General features: G+C 44.5%; 1 protein-coding gene across 2 annotated transcripts; it reads right to left on the bottom strand.

Annotated features, from left to right (window-relative positions):
- Positions 1-765: 765 nt before the first annotated feature.
- Positions 766-17,571, bottom strand: ints6 (integrator complex subunit 6). 2 transcript variants are annotated; one of them, XM_015965921.3, is made up of 18 exons: positions 17,234-17,571; positions 17,018-17,095; positions 16,380-16,529; positions 12,230-12,319; positions 10,636-10,819; positions 8,116-8,241; positions 7,073-7,224; positions 6,845-6,997; positions 6,235-6,367; positions 6,018-6,112; positions 5,829-5,939; positions 5,526-5,741; positions 3,751-3,877; positions 3,522-3,664; positions 3,254-3,443; positions 2,796-3,173; positions 2,582-2,675; positions 766-1,073 (listed from the first exon to the last, which is right to left on the bottom strand). In XM_015965921.3, the coding sequence occupies exons 1-18, from the start codon at positions 17,342-17,344 to the stop codon at positions 980-982; spliced, it is 2,625 nt and encodes an 874-aa protein (XP_015821407.1). In that variant the 5' UTR covers positions 17,345-17,571; the 3' UTR covers positions 766-979. The 2 variants fall into 2 exon arrangements, with proteins under 2 accessions (XP_015821407.1, XP_070400580.1); XM_070544479.1 differs by lacking the exons at positions 766-1,073; positions 2,582-2,675; positions 2,796-3,173; ... (7 more) ...; positions 6,845-6,997; positions 7,073-7,224 and adding an exon at positions 7,253-7,592.
- Between the last annotated feature and the right edge of the window lie 2,082 nt (positions 17,572-19,653).

Here is a 19,653-nt window from a genome sequence, read left to right as displayed (position 1 = left end):
GATGGAAAAGTGACAAGAAGTTGGTTGGAGATTGGTGGCTGAGGGAGGGGGGCGATCTGGGTGTGTGTGTGTGTGTGTGTGGGTGTGTGGGTAAACTGGCAGCAACCACGTCCTCATCTCATCAGTCCAGCAGAAGACCGCCTGTGTTGCATCTCAGCCGCTTCAGGCTGAATAAAGTGAAGGGGCGGGGCTTTGATGTTATTGCTGATGCATTAATATCAGTTCCTGAGCTTTTTCAACACTTAGCACTAACAACATCGCGTTGTTCACGGTGTTACATCGCTACGTTGGACAACAGGGTTCAGATTAACGTCCGCTTCTGATTCATTCATGACAACCGTGAATTAAAGGCTGAATCCAAGCATTTAAGAGCCAAGTGGTGGAGTGCTCCAGCTGGCGGAGTGCAAAAGTCCATTTTAACCATCATCATCCTAAAACTTAAGACTCAACGTGAGCGGAGGGAAAGGGTTATGGAGAGGAAAATGATCAACGGATCCTTTTCGACCCCGAGTTATCAGAAAACAAGCACACACCTCTCAGACTGAACTCTTATTCTCCCGAACACGTGGTCACAAAAACTAAAGTTTTCAGGCTGCAGCTGCCCTCTGGTCCTCTCCACGAGAGTTTCGTCCTCTCTCCGTTTAGGAGATACTCGTTTAAGTAAAAGAAAACTGTGACCACGTGAGTTAGCGAGGAGAGGCTCAGGCAGCAGCTGCAGTCAAACGTCCAACAGAACATCTGGTTGCATAGGCTTCACCCGCAGCAGTCACCACTTCCTGTTCATTCTCGCAGCCATCTGAACCATCCTCCAGGGTCAGATCTGCCTTTGGTGATGGGTCAGCCTGGACCAACGCGGCCACCTTAAATGTTGGCGGGCTGGCTGAAGTGGCCGTGGCTCCTGGGCTGGATTCTGTCTCCTCAAGGGAACTTCGTGTTTGGGCTTTACGGGGGACGGGGGCGGGTTTGGGCTCAGCCGGTCTCAGAGCGAGTCCACGTGGTTCATGTTATTAGATCTGTTGTGGATTTCCTCAAGGAAGTTCTCCAGCTGCTCAATCAGAACGCGTTTCTTGAACCTTTGAAGAGAGGAAAAACAAAAGTCCTCCTTCAGTCACGGGTGAATAAACTTTCATATATTCTGACTTTTCCACGACGCGTTGTTCAATCTGTTCCATGTTTGCAGCTAGATATCGTTTTATTTTTTGACGAGGCGATGGCCATAGACATTAAATACGTCATCCTCTGCGAGCTTGCCAGAGAGCCCGCGTGTTTCGTATCTCCATAACAACGCAGACAGAGAAGTATAATCTAGGCTTTAGCGTCTGACGCGCTCCAGCTCCGTAGGAGGGAGGGACAAACATGTAGGAGGAGTCCTTAAAGATGGAAAATGTGTGACGGTTTGCAGATTCACGAACCTCCATGACTGGAGTCATTAAACGCTGCTTCGACTAGCGGTTAGCTCTTCAGTCCTGCTCTGTGACTCCAATTATGAAAATCATTTATTTATTTTACATAAACTAAAGCATCATTTATCAGTGTCTATGACCACATTCTTGTTTTTACCTGACGACGGTGCATCGCTGATAGTTTTAGGCAGAATATTTAAATTTTAACTGCGATGCACTAAAGAGCAAAACCATTGACTACACGTGTGTGCAGCACAATCACACTCATTTATATAGTTTATCAGCAAAAAAAATGTTGATTTGGAGTAACTTGCTCTTTAAAGAGCAAGTTACTCCAAATCAACATTTTTTTCCAATAAACTATATAAATGCATGTCTAATCGTGCTGCACACACGTGTAGTCAATGGTTTTGCACTTTAGTGCATCGCAGTTAAAATTTAAATATTCTGCCTAAAACTATCAGCGATGCACCGTCGTCAGGTAAAAATTCTGCACTGCATTTGAATTTAAATCTGCCGTCGCTATTGGCTAAGAGGTGCACTATGATGTTAGATGGTACATCATGATGTCACAATGTCGTGTGTGTGTGTGTGTGTATTTGTTAGCGGCTCCACCCTCTCGGTCTGCTAGGCAACAGCATTTGTTGCATTTTTCAAACAGGAAGTGGGAGTGGAGTTAGACTCTGGTAGGGGTTGACTTGCTTTTTAAATAAAATATGCAGAGAAACAGAGCTGAAGCGGACTTCCGGCATTGCCATGGAAACACGTAAACACTGAATGCTAACTAAATAGCGCCAGCTACACGGTTATAATCAGGCAACTGGCGGTCTCTATTTTAGTTCTGATAACTTTGTGGTCCTCGTAGGCATGAATAAATATCTCTCAGTCTGGGAGAAGAACGAGGCTCAGCCTTTCCCTTTATCATTTATCTAGCATCGATTAACGGGGGCTGCCTCCGGAAGTGCGTGAGCCTCGCTTGCCGCGCCTCGCTTGAATTAGAGAGGACTGAATCCACCCGAGCATCGTTCGTGGAGCCGACAAAGTAAACAGGTGCGCCATGTCAAGCAGAGATTTATCAGGAAAGCCTCGATGTTCTGAACTCACCTTCTGTAACACCCCCCCCCCCAATCTTTTTGCTCGTAGCTCATAAAATCACAGCAAATAAGAATTCCGAGTACCTGGCCGCCTCTTTGATGATGTTTTGGAGGAAGATGAGCCGCGTGTCCAGAGTTCCCTGGATTTGCTTCAGGAGAAGAAATATCTTCTCGTAGTCTGAAACAAACCAAGCAGAAGGAACAAACATCAGCTTGTACAGGTCAGAGTTTCAGGATTATTTAATCTCCCAGGAAGTGACTCAAACATCAGATTAACAGAAGTCTCTGGTCTACACACGTCTGCCAGGTTTCCTGATCTCCTTGGTGATGAGTGTCCTCAGCTCGTTGTTGACTTTTGTCGTCTCGGTGTGAATGTGCTTCTTCAGGGCGGATGGTGAGAGGAAGCGGGGGGGCGGGTCCTCTATCAGAGCCCTTTCCACCCCTCCCTCGAGGCTGGGCAGCAGCTCGCCAGCACGCTGCTGCCCGCTCTCCTCCTCCTCCTCATCGTCGTCCATGTGCCGAAGGACCTGAGCCTCATCAGAAGTGTGGTTCTCCTGAAGGTCTGCTGGTCCTGTGTGGAGGTCCATCTCCAAGTCAGAGCTGCTGTCTGACCCATAGTGGTTCTGGTTTAGGTGGTTAATGATCAGGTCAGGAGAACCGTCATTTATGTCCGTTTCTATAAAGCAAGGGATTGGAGAGATGGTTTAATTTCTGTGGTCTACTTCTGGAAGTCGTCAGGGTAGATTCTGGTCCTACCTGATGAGTGCCGGGGACTGGCAGAGGGCGATACCGGAGGGGTGTAGGCCCGGCCCAGACGCAGCAGAGGGGACATGCAGCGACGTCTCTTTGGACCCCCACCCGGCATGTTGATGTTGTTGTCTCCAGGTCGCTTGCCTTTGTTCTGAGGACCGGTCACAAACTCGTCCGCCTCATCGATCATCATTCCCTGTGTGAAAAATCGGGTCAGCATCACCTTTCTGGATCCAAACATCCACTTTATTCCAGGCGAATAGGCAGGACGTACCTTCTTGTCCAGTTTAAAGGGGTTTCCGAACGTGTGCAAACGTTTGGGCTGCTCAGGATCTGCATCTCGAAGTGGCTGGGGGGCAGCTTTGAGGAAGTCTTGGTAGTTTCCCATCTGGGCGATTGGCACACTGTGGAGCTGGTCTGGACACGTGGCATCAACGATCGCTAGTGACTTTTTGTTTTTCAGAAAATAGCAAAAATAAGTGAGGTGCAGAGAGCCTTCTTACCAGAGTCCTGTCCTCTTAGAGTGCAGACGCTGGTGTTGAGCAGGTTTCTCCTCATTCGGCTAAGCTGGTCGAGGAGGTGGCTCCGAGGGATGTCGTAGGGATTCCTGAAGCTCTGCGGCTTCAAGCCCTGAGAGCAGAAGGTAAAACAGAGGATGTGAGAAGAAACTTCCACACAAGCTCACAAAAACATGCAAACATCTGAGATCCACCCTCCTCTCTGCAGATTTCAGGGACCCAACCCAGAGAACTTAAAGACCACCTTACAAACATCGGTGTGTTTATGCTTGACGCATTTACTTTCCGCTTGGTGATGCGGCTCGCGGATGGAACGCGCTTCACAACTTGCAGCGTTTATGGTTCATGCGGCTCGTCTCTGCGGTGAGCCAATATTCTCCCAAACTGTAGGGGGCAGCATAGAGCTCTATGGCATGCATCCAACACTACACCGTAGTAGAAGTAAAAATTATTGTTGTTTAGAACACGGCATTCCAGCATTTTTAACAGCGTCCTCGTCTTTTCCGACAGTGCGAGCTATTTCTCTCCAAGAATTATTAACAACATGTTGATCACGGTGATCTCTGAGAGCTGAATCATACAAATGTCTGTATTTAGGAACCTCTGCCATTCTAGTTCTTGCCAGTACACCATGTTTTTCCACGTCCAACCGTCCGCGTGGTTAGAAAATTTCCTAGGTGCGCGGTGCGGAAAGTTTGGGCCGTGCGGAGGTGCGGTGGAGGGGCGCGGTTGTTAAAATGACGCAACTTTTCCGCGCGGAGCCGTGTGAACCTCGCAGACGCGTCAAGCATAAACCAAGCTTAAAAACTTATACCGAACCTGAAAAGGCTGAAATAACATCGCTACAATTGCTCTGAGAAGGATGAAAGTGCACAAATATTCTAAAAACAAACAACGCCGTACCACTAAACCTGCACCGGCTCACACACCCTCCAGCTACAGTAGCTAATGCTGTTTTCTTTTTTTTTTTTATAAAACTCTCAATGACTGTAAAACCAGCTACATCTGTTCAAGATGGCTGCGACTGGCTTAACTAAACACAAAAACGACTACAGCTGATCTACGATTTAGCTGCTGGTCAGAGCCGTGACCAGGACTTTTAAAATGGGGTGGCCCATGTGGGGCACTTGTTTATGCATGGGTGGCACCAATGGTTATGCTTATTTATTTATTTACACAAATCATTTCAATTGAAATTCAATTCAAAAATACTTTATTAATCCCAGAGGGAAATTGATTGCTGTAGTAGCTCAGAATAATAATAATAATCAAGTCATTTAAGTTTATTTATTTATTTACTTTCTAGTGAATTTTGGAGTTTCACATTGCACAATCACCATTTTTTTCTATTCATCTTCTAGTTTTGTGGTGGTTAGCAAGTCACTTCCTGTTGCATTATTGCCACCAGGTGGAGTTGAGTGGGACTCTAAATACTATTTATGTGAATATGAAAAAATAATAAATAATATTAATACTACAGAAATGTTCTGTATGCCTGGGCTAGAAGACAATGTTAAAGGTGCACGCTAACACACACTATTTTTGGAGTTTACAACTCAAGCCTTTTGTCGACAATGTAAAGTCAATTTAAACTGGAACTTAGTGTGGTGGCACCTGGGGTGGCCAATCAGATTCTAAGGGTGGCATGTGCTACCCCAGGCCACTCCCTGGACACGCCCCTGCTGATGGTACCCGACACCCACCCACAAGCAGCCTTCAGCGCTACACCAGATCGATGAGCCAATCAGACGAACTCCTACCTTGTTGAGCAGCGCCAGGTGGAATCCCTGGAACTCTTTGGGGTTGAGCTCTACGGGCAGAGCTGGCGCCTCTCCTGAAAGACTCTGCAGCTGCTGGATGAAGTCCCTGCGCTGAGCTAAAGAGACGCCCCCACCTCGCCAGCGGACCTTGATGCCTGGCTCTGGGGGGGGTTTCTTACCAATGGAGACAATCAGACGGTCGTACTCGATTTTTGTCTGGAAATGTGAGGAAACGAGGTGTTAAAAGGCTAAAACCAACCACGACAACATTTTAATAACAGTTATTTAAACAGGGAAACAAACCTGCTGACTGAGCTTCTTCAGATAGGAAACAACGCTGTAGCTCAGCCCGTACTCCATGTTATCAGCCAGCAGGTTCGGAGCTCCCATGATCCTCAGAGCCTTCCTGAGCGACTGTGGAGGAAATGTGATGTTTTATAAACACTCCTTCAAATAAAGGAAGAGCAGATTAGCACGGCTGAGTCCACGGACCCCAATATAATAAGGAGGCATGGTCTTCAGGTAGTTCTCAAAGGACTGGCGCCACTTCAGGGTCGGCTTGAACTTGTGCACTTTTATCAAGTCATCTGCAAAACAAAAAAATGCAATCAGAGAATCACAAGACGGTAAATTATGACGTTAAAATCTAGAATAGTGAACTGTTTCTGTGAGAGAGCGACAGCGTGGCAGAAGGTGAGTGGAGCGGTACCCAGAAGAGGCAGAAGAACGGGGTAGTTGTAGGGCATCACGAACAAGTTGACACAGTTGAGAGCTGTGCTGGCCTTCAGGTACCCGAAAGGTTGACCCAGGTCGCTGTACTTGGCACTGTTACTCACAAACACCTAAAGGACGCACAAAAGGTTTCTTCAGGCAGAAAAAACAAAATAAATCACCCTTTTTCATCAAGTGATCAAAATAAATGTTTAATCTGGCGTGACGATGAGCTGTTTCACCAAAACAACGGCTATAAATAGCTCAGACACATCATCACGATAAGAAATGGCCCCCTAGACTTCAGCGTGCCGCTGAAAGGCATCGCCAACAAGTCACGGTGATCCAGATGCAGCCAACACAAATCTCTTAGACCAATAAAAATAAGCCGTGGTTCAAGTCTGATTCTTGTCATCTGCATCGTCGCCATGGGAACAGTGCAGCTAAATAAAAGTGACTGTAAATGTGTCACCTCAGCTAACAGACGCATAAAATACAAGAAAACAGGAGCAGAAATGTTCTGCAGAACAAAGCGCCAAAGCAGGGTTAGACTTGTCCCGACTTCAGGTTCAGGTGAAATCCAGACTGAGCCCTGATGGGAGGCGTACCTGCCAGCAGGTGTGAGGGGACTTCCTCTCCAGAATGTACTGCGTCAGCGGCGAAGGCTCCAGTTCGTATTTATCGAAGGGAACCTTGTCTATCACCATGGGCTCAGCGTCCACGCAGGAGAACCGTACCTGTGGGTGGGCTGAGCGGGGGGGCTGAGTGGGTGAAGTCAGAGAGGAGGTTAGATTATAGAAACGTACACAAACAAGCTGCGTCTGTGTGTGTTTTACTAGTGTTGGAGAGTTCTGGTCAGGCCAGAAGGCCTCTGGGATGGGCCAGTGGCCGATGGGAACGCCCGTCTTCAGATTGGGTCGGACGTAGATCAGCTTGTGACAGCAATGCCAGGGCTGGGGGCCGGACTTCAGCGCCTCGGCTGGAGCGTCTGCTCAGGAGCATAAAGAGGACGTTTAGATACAAGCGCACGTGTTCACCAGCTGGGTTCAACCAAAGAGAAGTGAAGTTCAGACGGGATGAAAGCCTGAAGTGGGAGAAGAGCTCCTCGTTAAGCCGGGCGGACACTGTGCGACTTTTTCACTCGTAGCACTCAGCTTCAGCTCAAACTGTACGACTTCCTCGCAGGGCAGATCTCACGAGTCATGTGCTCACACTGCACGTCCCAGTTCTCGGATGCGACCTGACTGCTCACACTGTACGTCTGGTAGCAACACGTCGGCCCTAAAAATGTGCTAAAAATAGCCGTTTTTACGTCAGACTTTTTTGTCTTGTTTTGCCTGTTGTCCTTCGGGAGTGCTGCAGGAGGACACACAGGGATTTATGGGGGTTGGATGAGGAAAACGAAATAAAGAAAGTAAATCTGTGTTTTGTGATCATTTTAATTTGACATGAACACGACAAACACGCTTTCTTGACAATCTTTGTGAGTAAAAAAAACGTGTAGAAATAAAAACGAACAAAGTGTGTTATTAGGGAAATAGCGGGTGAGCGGTGTTGATGCATGATTGCGCCGTGAGCGGTTCTGATACTTTTTGGGTCGCAGCTGCTCGCAGCGCCGCTTCAGCAGTGCGATACCCTCACGAGGGACGAGCAAAACACACCAGAAGTCCGTGCGAGCTCACGATTGCTGATCGGTAGCTGGTCACGTGGTGTTAATCTCCTCTCGTAACCCCCTGTACACTACACGACCGCTCGGCGCAAAACTCGCCCCGATCTTGTGGATTCTCGCACGAGTGGAAAATCTGCTCAAAAAAGTGAAAAAGTCGCACAGTGTACGCCCGGCTTTAGACAGAGGCAGCGTGGGAGCAGACTCACTTACCTTCGAGTGGAGGCGGGTCAGGCCCCGTCTTCTCAAAGTTTATCACCACTCCACTCTGGATCTTCTGCACCAGAGACTCCAAACACTGATTTAACATGCGCTGGGAGAAAACGCTGTAGGAACGTCCTGCAAAACACACACACACACGTAAATGTTAGAACTGCATGAAGCATGTCAGCAGAAAGCATGTCCTAACACATTAGCCACAGCATCCGTCATGCTAGAGATACAGACTGTCTGATTAATCCAAGTTCCAGCTACATGGAGCCTCCCACTTGACCTTCAGTGACCCCGCTGTGAACCCATTCACATCTCCTTTCAATGGGCCGTGGCTTTGTGTCAGATCTGCCATCAGCAGGAATGTAACTGAGGACCAGCGCTGACAATGGAGCTATGTCATGTTCTGTATTCAGCTGCCTGACTGTGTGAGAGCTCGTGTTCATCTTAAACCGCCTTCAGCATCGTTCTGGTGGGTTCTTCCTGTCAGCTGCTAGCAGCACTGGGGAACAACAGGAAGACGAGTCTGCTCTGTGTGTGTGTGTGTGTGTGCATGTGTGCGTGCGTGCGTGTGTGCGTGCGTGCGCGTGCGTGTGTGTGTGTGTGTGTGGTCCTTTAAGATCAACTCCAGCAGAACCAGGACCAGCATGGCTGACTTTCCACTTCAACCAACTAGGGCGTTATTATCAACATTCTAGAACGAGGCAAAGCTCAGCCCGTAGCAGCCACATTTGTTACCTACAAGCTTGGGTCATACCAAAGACTGGGGCCCAATGCCTCCCTGCTTGGCACTCAGCTTTAGGGGTTGGATTGGGGCGCTCAACCACCAAATAGTTCCCGAGCGCAGCCTCAGCTGCAGCTCACCGCTCCGCATGGGGATGGGTCAGATGAACCAGTGTGTCTTGGCATCCCTACACTGGCTTCCAGTCTCTTTTAGAATTTCGTTTAAAGTTCTGGTGTTTGTTTTTAAATGCTTAAATGAGTTGGCTCCACGTTATCTGGCGAATCTGATCCATCCTTATGTTCCCGCAAGGAACCTTCGGTCAGCACAACAAGGACTGTTGGTCGTTCCTAAACAGACTACAATCTCGAGGGGGTCGTGCTTTCTCGGTGCTGGGGCCGAGGCTCTGGAATGAGCTACCGACATGGGTTAAACAGGCCACCACGCTCGGCAAGTTTAAGAGCCAGCTGAAAACACACTTTTATTCCTTAGCTTTAATTCAAGAAGAGTCCCGTTAACGGATGGCTTTGCACTTTTTGCTGCCCCACCTAGATTTTATCTGCATGTTTTTGTTGGTTTTTAAATGTTTTTTTTTTATATGTTTATTTCTGCTGTGCAGCGCTTTGTTTGGTCCTTGGGCCATGTGAAGGCGCTATATAAATAAAGTTTTAGTTAGTTAGTGATGACTAATGGGACTTTAACCTAGCATCTGTAATACTGTGTTGGCGTTAGCTAACGTCAACAGCCATCCAATTAGAGCAGCACGATGTTGTTTCAGCATCAACATCACAATGTCCGTATGCACGATATCCGCATCTCTGGAGGTAGGTGAGCTCAACGATGTTGACCAAAAGTTCACATCAGGGTTGGTTTGAAGCTAAAATGAGGACGCTAATGGAGGTTACGATGTTAAGAGACGCATCAAAAGGACACTTAAAAGGTTTTAGCGGTTTGTTATGATGGCTTGTGGGGCGACGGTGGCACAGGAGTTAAGTGCTCGCCTCGTAATCGGAAGGTTGCAGGTTCGAGCCCCGCTCAGTCTGCCGCTGTGTCCTTGGGCAAGACACTTAACCCACGTTGCCTGCTGGTGGTGGTCGGAGGGACCGATGGCGCCAGTGCTCGGCAGCCTCGCCTCTGTCAGTGCGCCCCAGGGCAGCTGTGGCTACATTGTAGCTCATCACCACCAGTGTGTGAATGTGTGTGTGAATGGGTGAATGACTGATTGTGTTGTAAAGAGCCTTGGGGGGTTCCAGAACTCTAGAAGGCGCTATATCAAATACAGGCCATTTACCATTTACCATAAGACTTGTTATGGACCAACTTTAATTGGAGGACATTAATTAGACCTTTGTGAACGTTCCAGATGGCTGTTCTGATGAGAGGCTTTGAACAGTGAACTAGACAATTTTGCATCTCTGACTGGTTCGACAACTCTTTACCGTGTCTACTGTTATGATTTTAACATGCTGCAAAAAGAAAAATGCTATTTCCACCCAGAAGAATGTGATCCTTTTACCATGTTGTTCTGACAAATGACTCATCTGCTGTTTGTTGTTCAATCAACAGCTGGTGGAAGAAGTTGCTGCCTGTGCCAACACGCCCCACAAGGCTCAGCTCTAGCATTTAGACTCGCTACTCAAACATGTCTGATGTTTCTCTACAATGATCACTCATCTGTTTATAAGATAGAAAGTACATCTGGCTATGATGTAGTGGTTGTGACTTCAACAGGTGTAGAATGAACAGAGAGTTTCTACATAAACACATTTAAAGAGGAATTGGGAAAAGAAAAAAAAAACAACCTCCAGTGACCTCACACATGGGTGTGATCGGCGAATCATCCGGTGGGACGCCACCGAGGGGTTCAGTCTCTACCGAGGCGTTGCCAGGGATACGCAGCACCAAAGCAAAGAGACGCTGGTCCCAGCGGAAGGGCTCCTTGGTCAGCTCGCTGCCCGGCAGCGGGGTGGTCAGGGGTAGGTGGAGCTACGGGCGGACACACACAAAGTTGTGACTTTTTATTTTCAAGTATAAACTCAAGCCTGCCATTAGTTAAAAATGTCTACAAAACTGCTAATTAAATGCAATAAAACCAACAGCACTGTGAAATTAAACATCTTTTAAACCTTACATGGAACTTTAAACTAGGGATGTCCCGATCAGGTTTTTTTGCCCTCGAGTCCGACTCATTTGATTTTGAGAATCTGCCAATACCGAAACCCGATCCGATACTTTTGATACATAAAAAAATAAGAAAAGGAAGAAACAGTTCCAGAATGTTCCTCATTTTTTATTTAATTACCTTTTTATTTTAATTTTTAACAACAGATCACTTCTGTGAGGTAGCTTAAACAATCAATAAATAAGAAATTCTTCCCTTTTGGGCTTAATTGCAAATATAAAAAGTCTAATATAAAAACAGATCGTACTTCAACTTAAAATACCTGGCAGGGGTCTATTTGGCCTCGGCCCCCAAAATGCTTAGCTACGTCCCTGGGCATGGGATGGAGTTTAGAAGATGATCTGAATTTTATCAAATACATAAAAACTACATGCTGATAAATTATTGCTTTATACAGGTACAAACGTGTAGTGGGATCAGTCTACCTACATTTTATTTATTAAGAACTTTGTTTTGTTTTCTTGGTTTTTATTTTCCTGTCTTCCTGTCCTGTCTGTCTCTGATCTTCCTGCATCTCCCAGTCCTCCAGAAAAATCTCCTGCCTGCTTCCTTCTTTTTCACCTCACAAGTAACTTTTTAACCAGCAGATCAAATTGATCTATTGACCGCAAAAAAGCAGAGTGTGCGCCGCGCTGCCCGGCTGCACCAGTGACGAGCGCTGCAGCGCGTCCACACGTCATGCTCAAATCCAGACAGAACTTACCAGAGAGAAAATGAACGGACACGAATGACTGTGTGTTAATTATATATTTTTTTGGTGACGCCACTTAGAAACTTAGAAAATGTTACTGTGGCCGTGTGCAGAACGCAGCTGGAGTTCATGAATAATCAGCGGTCTGCCTGCCGCTCTCTGCGTCTCTGCTCAAAAGAATCCCCGCTACGCTGAGTCCACATAAATAATCTAATATGGGTAGAAACCGGATCTCTTTTGTGCTCCTTCTGGGTGTGTATGTTAAGGGCATCAGGGGAGCCTGACAACCTTTAGGAGAACCAAGTTGCTCTCCTGTAATTTGAACCCAGTATCCGAGTCCGGATCGGGGCTTGGATCGGGAAGTAAAGCCTGAGTCCCGATCAGTCTGAAACCACGTGATCGGGGCCGATTTCCGACCATGTGATCGGATTGGGACATCCCTACTTTTAACCTAACCGTTAGCAGTCTGTGATTAAAGTTAGCATCAGACGCCATCAGAACACCGGGCCGGTTCGCCACTCACCTCGTCTTGCACAGAGTTGCTGCTGGTCAACTTGTTGCCGTCGCTGATGGCGATGATGATGGCCGGTTCAAGGAAAAAAGGATTCCTTCCCTTCAAAAAGGAGGATATTCAGAGTTAGTTAGATACATAATAAATGTAAATTATTATGAGGCGACAGTGGCACAGGAGCCAAGTGCTCGCCTCGTAATCGGAAGGTTGCAGGTTCGAACGCCGCTCAGTTTGTTGCCGTCTTTGTGCCCTTGGGAAAGACACTTAACCCACCTTACCTGCTGGTGGTGGTTGGAGGGACCGGTGGCGCCTGTGTACCGTAGATCCGCCTCTGTCAGTGTGCCCCAGGGCAGCTGTGGCTACAGTGAAGAGCAGTGCTAACAAACAAGCTAAGCTATACAGCTATATGGGTGTGTTAAAGGCATAAACACAAACGGATCATTTAGAGGGGACGAGTTTAAAACAGGCGCTAAGAAACAGAAACTCCATCCACGTCTGGTTTGTGTACTTCCACTAAAGTTTCCCTCCCCCCTCAGAAGGACAGAAGTGATGCGCATCTGAACGGAGCAGGAGATGATCTGCTCTTCTGTAGGTTACCATGACAACCTCTTTTTTTGGCTCTCCTCCATCACTAAAATCCTTTCATAGCGAGAACTTTCTCGGCATGCTGATGAGTTTGTGGTCGGGCCGAATGGCCAGACGGTGTTTGATCTCCATGTGTCGTGTCCTCTCAGAACAGGAACCTCCACTCTAGTCTTCATCGGTTAAGGTGAATGATTTTATGTTATTGTGGGTTACATGTTTGCCATCCAATTATTAAACTAGCGTTTATGAACATGTGCTCTCACCTTACCCTTCTGATTGGACTGATGAGGGTCAGGAATACCTCCCCGGCTGTCTCCCCCTTTACCTCACTTGCCCCTCTTAATCTCCCGGGGGAGAGTCATCTCATATGCTTGGAAGGCTCTTTGTTACTGTAGACCAGCAGTCTGCTGCCTTTTCCATCCAGGGAGACATTTTTCCTCTCAGTTCGGTCAAAATCATTACAGGACCTTGTTACAATTACTATTGATCATTTTTGATAAATAACTACAGAAGAGGATTAGGGCCACTGGGGTAAAGTTCTTTATTTTAAGTGAAAAAGGCAAAAGCAGTTTTTTTCTTTCTGGAAAAACTACCAGTGATAAGTTTTAAAATGTTAATAAAACTTGTAAAGAATGGATTTTTAAGGGACTTTTGTGTCATTTTTCAACAATTCCATGAAAACAGCCATAAAGCTGCTTAAATATGAACTTTTCATTATATCTATCTATAATTACTAATACGAGTTAGTTTCTAGACAAAGTTACTAAAAGCCACCTGTGGCTCTAGAACTGCAGGTTGCAGCCCTCTGCTATAGACGGAGACACTGTAGGGACATTGTAGCGTCCCCACAGGCTGAAATCTGCCGTCTCACTTTCTTGCTCCACAGCACTCTGAACATCTATAATCCAGGAGAAGATGAACCTCAGCAAAGAAATAAAAAGTAAAGGTAACAACTGTGTTGGTACTGATCCAATTTGGATCAGGCCAACCAATATGTATTTTTTTAAGGCTGGTGCCGATACCGATTTTTAAAGAATTTTTGTTGCCGATATCTAAAGCCGATTATTAAGGCCGATGTGTGTGTGTGTGTGTGTATATATGTGTGTATATATATATATGTGTGTGTGTATATATATATATATATATATATATATATATATATATATATATATATATATATATATATATATATATATATATATATATATATATATATATATATATATATATATATATATATATATATATATGTGTGTGTGTAAATACACATGTATATACACATATATGTATATACATATATGTATATACTGTATATGTGTGTGTGTGTTAGCAGCACATTGGTTGTGAAAGACAACCGAACACTCACTGTGTGTAATATAAATTAAATAAGTCGATATATCTTTTAATATTTATTGAGCTTCAAATATAAAACACTCAACATAAAAAACATGGTGTGTTGGGGTCCTTTCTTCAGTATAGTATTGTGTAGTATTTAAGTTAAATCCGCCTTTAAAAATAATTTTGGCCAATATGGAAGAAATTTTATATATCGGCTCATTTTATCAGTCCGCCTCCAATTTAAAAACACTAATAGCTGCCTACAACCAGAGAGTAGAAAACTTGTGCTGCTGAGGAATTATTTGTCCTCCAGAAACATAAACAGCATTGTTTATAATACAAAGCTGAGTTCAGGTGTAATTACAGCCCCGTCATATTTCCTGAGAGGACATAATAGGTAACCTGGTTCCTGGTAAGTGTAACCAACCAGCTGCTCAGAAACGACAAAGCTGGTTATTAAATTATAATTATTGTCAAATCAACACACCAGTCATTAGGAGAACACACTAACCCTGACCTTGGCTTCAGCCGTGTGTGTGTGTGCAGCATGCATTATACATGTGGTGTGTTTGCATTCCCTTAAGTGAAGGGGATCTTCCAATTATCACACAGGAAGTGGTTTAGTCCGCTACGCTTCCAAAGAAAAGCCCAGACTGAGTTCCAGCACCAGGCGTGAAACTTACCGCGTAAGCTAGCTATACCGTGGACAACGTGAAGGTTAACACAAATAAGGACTTCTTCTCTAAACAGATTTTTCTGTTCCTCCTTCCAGAGAAAACATAAAAGCAAATCCTCAGTTCCATCTTACTAAATGGTGGGAACTGTGATGAATGGAGACTTTGACACGTTTCAGATAAGCTTTAAAACAGCTGTCTACACTTCACCCCCACCCCCCCCACATGGCTTCACTTTGAGCAGCTACAGCCAAATCATAAACTAACTAAATCGATGATGTCATCGGGCACATTGCCTGAAACGCTGAATTGCCTGCAGGTGTCGTGGGCTTGGTGAGTTTAGAGTGAAACCAACATACTGGAAACTGGTTTTTGTCCGTTCTACTTGGAACGTTTTCACACATTCATAAACGAAAACTTGTTATTTCTCAATATTGTTTTATTTTCTCTTTAGAAAAATCTTAATTACCCTGATGTTTCAGTGAAACTTATCTTGGCTTGTGTTGCTGACTTTTAGGTGAAACTGTAGATTTTCCTAAATATAAAAACTAGAACAAGCTCTCATCTGTGTTAAAGCATTTAACACTCATTATGAAACTTGTTTTCTGCTATTTTAAATTGGATTCAGTCTAATAATTCTCCAAATTGATAGCAGTTCAGCATCCATGTGCCAGAAGATATTAACTTTTAGAACAACATGGAGTCTAAGTTTTCCGGTCGGCTCATGGGTTCCCGGAAGAACAAAACAAAAAAAGAACGCAAGTCCACGGGACTTAAAGAGCTATTTTCTAATCCGCTTTGCTTTACGCCCTGGATCGCACATATGTTGTATTTCAATGAAAAGTATTGATGTGTTTGGATCACGCCTGTCACGTGTTTTGAGATTTATCGTAAATACTAGGACTACAGATCAGACGTCAGTACACCGCATATCGTATATGATGTCATCACAGAATATCCTCTCCCCTAGCGTAGCTGCTACTTCTCACATGGCCAGATTTATAGTAGTTCTTTCCTCCTGAAAGAAGGATTTGACATTCGCAGAACGTACAGCCATTTTTTCTGTTCATGTCTGGTTCGATGTCAATTCGTAATGCGTACTTGTAGTCCTGAACGTTTCACACAAGACCTAAAATAACTTTCGCCCTCGTTTGAAAATAAGAGCTTTCTTGGCATCAAAATGTTAAATTTCACGGATGTCTTGTGAAAACCATACGGGATCAGAAAATAGCATTTTTAGCCTCATTGACTTGTACTCATTTTCTCGTTCTTCCGGGGCCCCGTGGTCCTGAAGTAGATGGGCTTATGCTAGATTTTGTTTCAGAAATATAATCTGGTGCATATGAGATTAGCCTCTTTGCAACCTGCATCTAAGTTTTATGACTAAAAAGACATTTTAAAATTATAGCATGAAACACTGGACTTATAATCGGTCCCTGCTTCTTTGGTAGTTATGTTTGTGTGTGACTGCAGGGGTGTGTTTGGGTAGTAGATGCTTGTAGGACTGGGGCAGGGGAGTGGGGTTGTTGTGGGTGCGTTTAGTACATTTCCAGGGGACTACATACCTGTCCATAGTTGTCTATGCCAGTCACTAATCTATTGAGATTGAGTAAATCAAAAGATGTCCTCAGGGACTGTCCAACAGTGGTGAGTCCAGTAGCTTGGAGGTTCCTCAGCTCTGTCATGAATGTGGCGTGGCTCTCCTTCCACCCAGCCTTTATGGACAAAACAAAGCACGTGATTCATAAAAGCTACTGTTCTGGTCACTAAACTACTTTAAATAACTTATTTCCAGCTTTAATGTGGAAGTATGATGATATTTAGCTGGGATGAAGATCAGCGCCGCAGCCTGGATCCTCTCTGCTGCTGGTGTGACACCAGCTCGGATCACACATGACGATGTGGCACGGTCGCAGCGTGTTCGGGACAAAAGCGGCAATTTTCTCTCTGCTAAAGTAGTCTAGTTGTCCGTCACCCCTCCTCCTCCACCTCCCTCCCTCTCTCATATCACCTCTCTGTATAAATAACACCCAGAGTTCCTTGCTGCTCGCACTGAAATAAAATGTCGGCCATGTTTTAAAAGGGGTATGAAAGCTCCTCCTGGAGATTTTCTCTACAACAATTGATCACAAGGCGGCGGGGAGATGGAGGACAGTCAATCTGCGCAATGTAAAGCTGGACATGACCCGAAAGCAGATTCTACCTTGATCCCGAACGGAGCATCTTCAAAATTTACCAGCATGTACCGGTCCCCTCGGCTCGCCGGATCTCTCCCTCTGAGCTGTGGAAAATAGAGAATGATTTACGGTTACTGGGAGATCTCGGCTTGACAAGGCGAACTTGCAACAGCACAACGATAATCCGAACTAGAATCCCGTTTGGGATCTCCCAACATGAATGTGTCCCGTGGTCACAGTACCTTCATAAAAGTCTCAACAGCGCCTTTTGCTATGTCCAGATAGGTAGTGCCCAGATGGGTGCGCTGGTTCATTGAAGCGGACGTGTCTATCAGAAAAAGTAAAACGGGCATTGTGATGGTAATGACACGTTCTGCATGGACTTGGTGTCAGTACAACCGGCCAAAACGCAAAAAAAATCTTTTGTTCTCCTGCCGCCTGTCTCACCCCTCAGCTAGCTAGCTAGCTGGCTAACTGTCTCACACATTCTTTCAAAAAAGTGTAAGAATAGTGAGTATAGAAGCCCATTCCGGGAAAACTAAGCTAAAAGCCTCGAAACCTTGGGGCAGGTTAATGATTTACGATGGATTTTGATAATTTTTACAATATATTGTAAATATTCCTAAGTTTCATAGTAACAAAGTTCCCCCTCATAGTGACTCCCTGCTTCTCCCTACACTGAATGCGTTGTGTCTTCTCCGTTGCTTTTAAATGAAGCCCCGCACCTGACCCCGCCTCCTAAGCGCTCTTTTTCTGTCACGTGCAATCAACCCAGCTTTTGATTGGTTGAAGGAAGCCACTTATTAACATATCCAAATAAGGCCAAAGCTAGTTCTCTAGTGCGCATGCTTGCTTAACCAAATGACAGGAATGCAGGGAAAAATATTATTCACATACATTTTGTGTTTAGTAACGCGACACATGTGGTAGGAAAAGCCTTTTTGGAACACCCCAGCTGTTTTTCTTTAGCACCAGTTATCAACAGCCTTGTGTTTTGCCCTGCGGAGTGATTGCATAATCAACATTTTCCTCATATATGCACGGGCGTGGGCCAGTGTGAATGGAAACCCATAAAGACAAAATAAAAAGTACAGGCTGAGATGGATGTTGTAAGATTATAACTTAAGGAAGGTAGCCATTTGTTTAGAGAAAAGGAAAACAACACACTGAAATCATGACACTGTGTGATGATCATATAAAAGATTTTAACTAACAAAACGACCAGAAGGGTTATTTTTACAGTTTTTGAACTAACATATAAAAATCAAGACACCAAATAAGTCATTGTGCGTGTACTTTTGAGCTGTTTAAGTTGATTATATGTATAAACAATTATCTGTAGACTACTAGATATATTAGTGTCACCATCCTGTTTATGGTTCACTTTTCATGCCACATGACACTGAGTGAGATAGTGCAGCTCGATCAAAAACATCAACACTTCCGCAAAAACAAGACGAAACCAACCAGTGGCTGTGATCGCAGAGGGAAGGATGGTCTATCTTATTTTTGTCGTCCTATCGCACTGCACATAGTTCATCCGGTTTGTTACTGACACGTTTTTCAAAATAAAAGTAATCCTGTGGTAGGACATCAAAAATTCTTTCTTCAGTCTGCATGGTAGCGATTTTGGTAGCACTGCTGCCTCACAGCATGAAGGTAGGTTCAAATCCTGGCGGTGGCCTTTCAGGTAATACTATTTCCTTCTGTAGGCCTAAAATATGCATGTTAGTTGATTAGCATTTGAAAATGTATTCCTGGGTGTGTTGGACTGGTGGTTTACCTGTGTGTTCTTGTGATGGATGTAGAAAAAGATGGACTGAGACCAGAGTTTCCCCCACAGCTAATGACTGCTGGAGATAGACAACACCAACCTGCAACTAAGGAGGAAGTGGTTTGGAAATGGAAAAAGTGAGGGTAATATTGCTTAGATTTCCAGATTTTGCAATAACATTGTGAAAAATATACAAGCGTTTGCAAAATGTTATCACACGCACGCACAAATTACTGATCCTTTTTTGCGAAATTCTCAACCGAACATGACCGGAAGTACTTGTTGCTTGTTACTTGTTTCATTGTTTTTACGTGACTGCAGACAGGTTTTAATCTAATTTGACATTGTGTATGGGCCATAATTGTGTTGATGTTAACACAAATAGTACATTTAATACTTGTTATATGTGTTTTTAAGCGAAATCTTTGGTGTTTAAAATATTTCAACAAAAACAATGTTTTCTTATGAAGAAACTTTGTCAGTTTGTTAAATGTGTCAGTAGGAAGAATGTTCAAACACAAAAGCAAAAGACTGTGACAGATGGATGGGAGTTTATAAAACATAAATGCATTTTCCACAAAGGCCTACATTGTTATTTTATTTTCAGTGTCAGTCTGTTTGCATAGAAATTCACATGACTATCTTATGATGACTGTCATGAATAAAGTGAATATGCACACAACCTTAATATATTTGCACATTGCTGTTTTTGTGATAGATTTAGCAAAGCTATATTGTGGGAAATAAAATCTTAGATAGCTTCTAATCTTCGATAGCTGATATCTGTTGTGTGTACACTTAAAATGAGGACATATTGGATAATTTGTCTCACTGGAATATGTCTTAAATTCAGCAAAACTCACTGCAGCTAACCATATTTTCAGCCAT

This window comes from Nothobranchius furzeri, chromosome 14 (genome assembly GCF_043380555.1).
Source record: "Nothobranchius furzeri strain GRZ-AD chromosome 14, NfurGRZ-RIMD1, whole genome shotgun sequence".
Lineage (NCBI taxonomy): Eukaryota > Metazoa > Chordata > Actinopteri > Cyprinodontiformes > Nothobranchiidae > Nothobranchius > Nothobranchius furzeri.
This window is presented reverse-complemented; position numbering and strand designations above follow the sequence as displayed.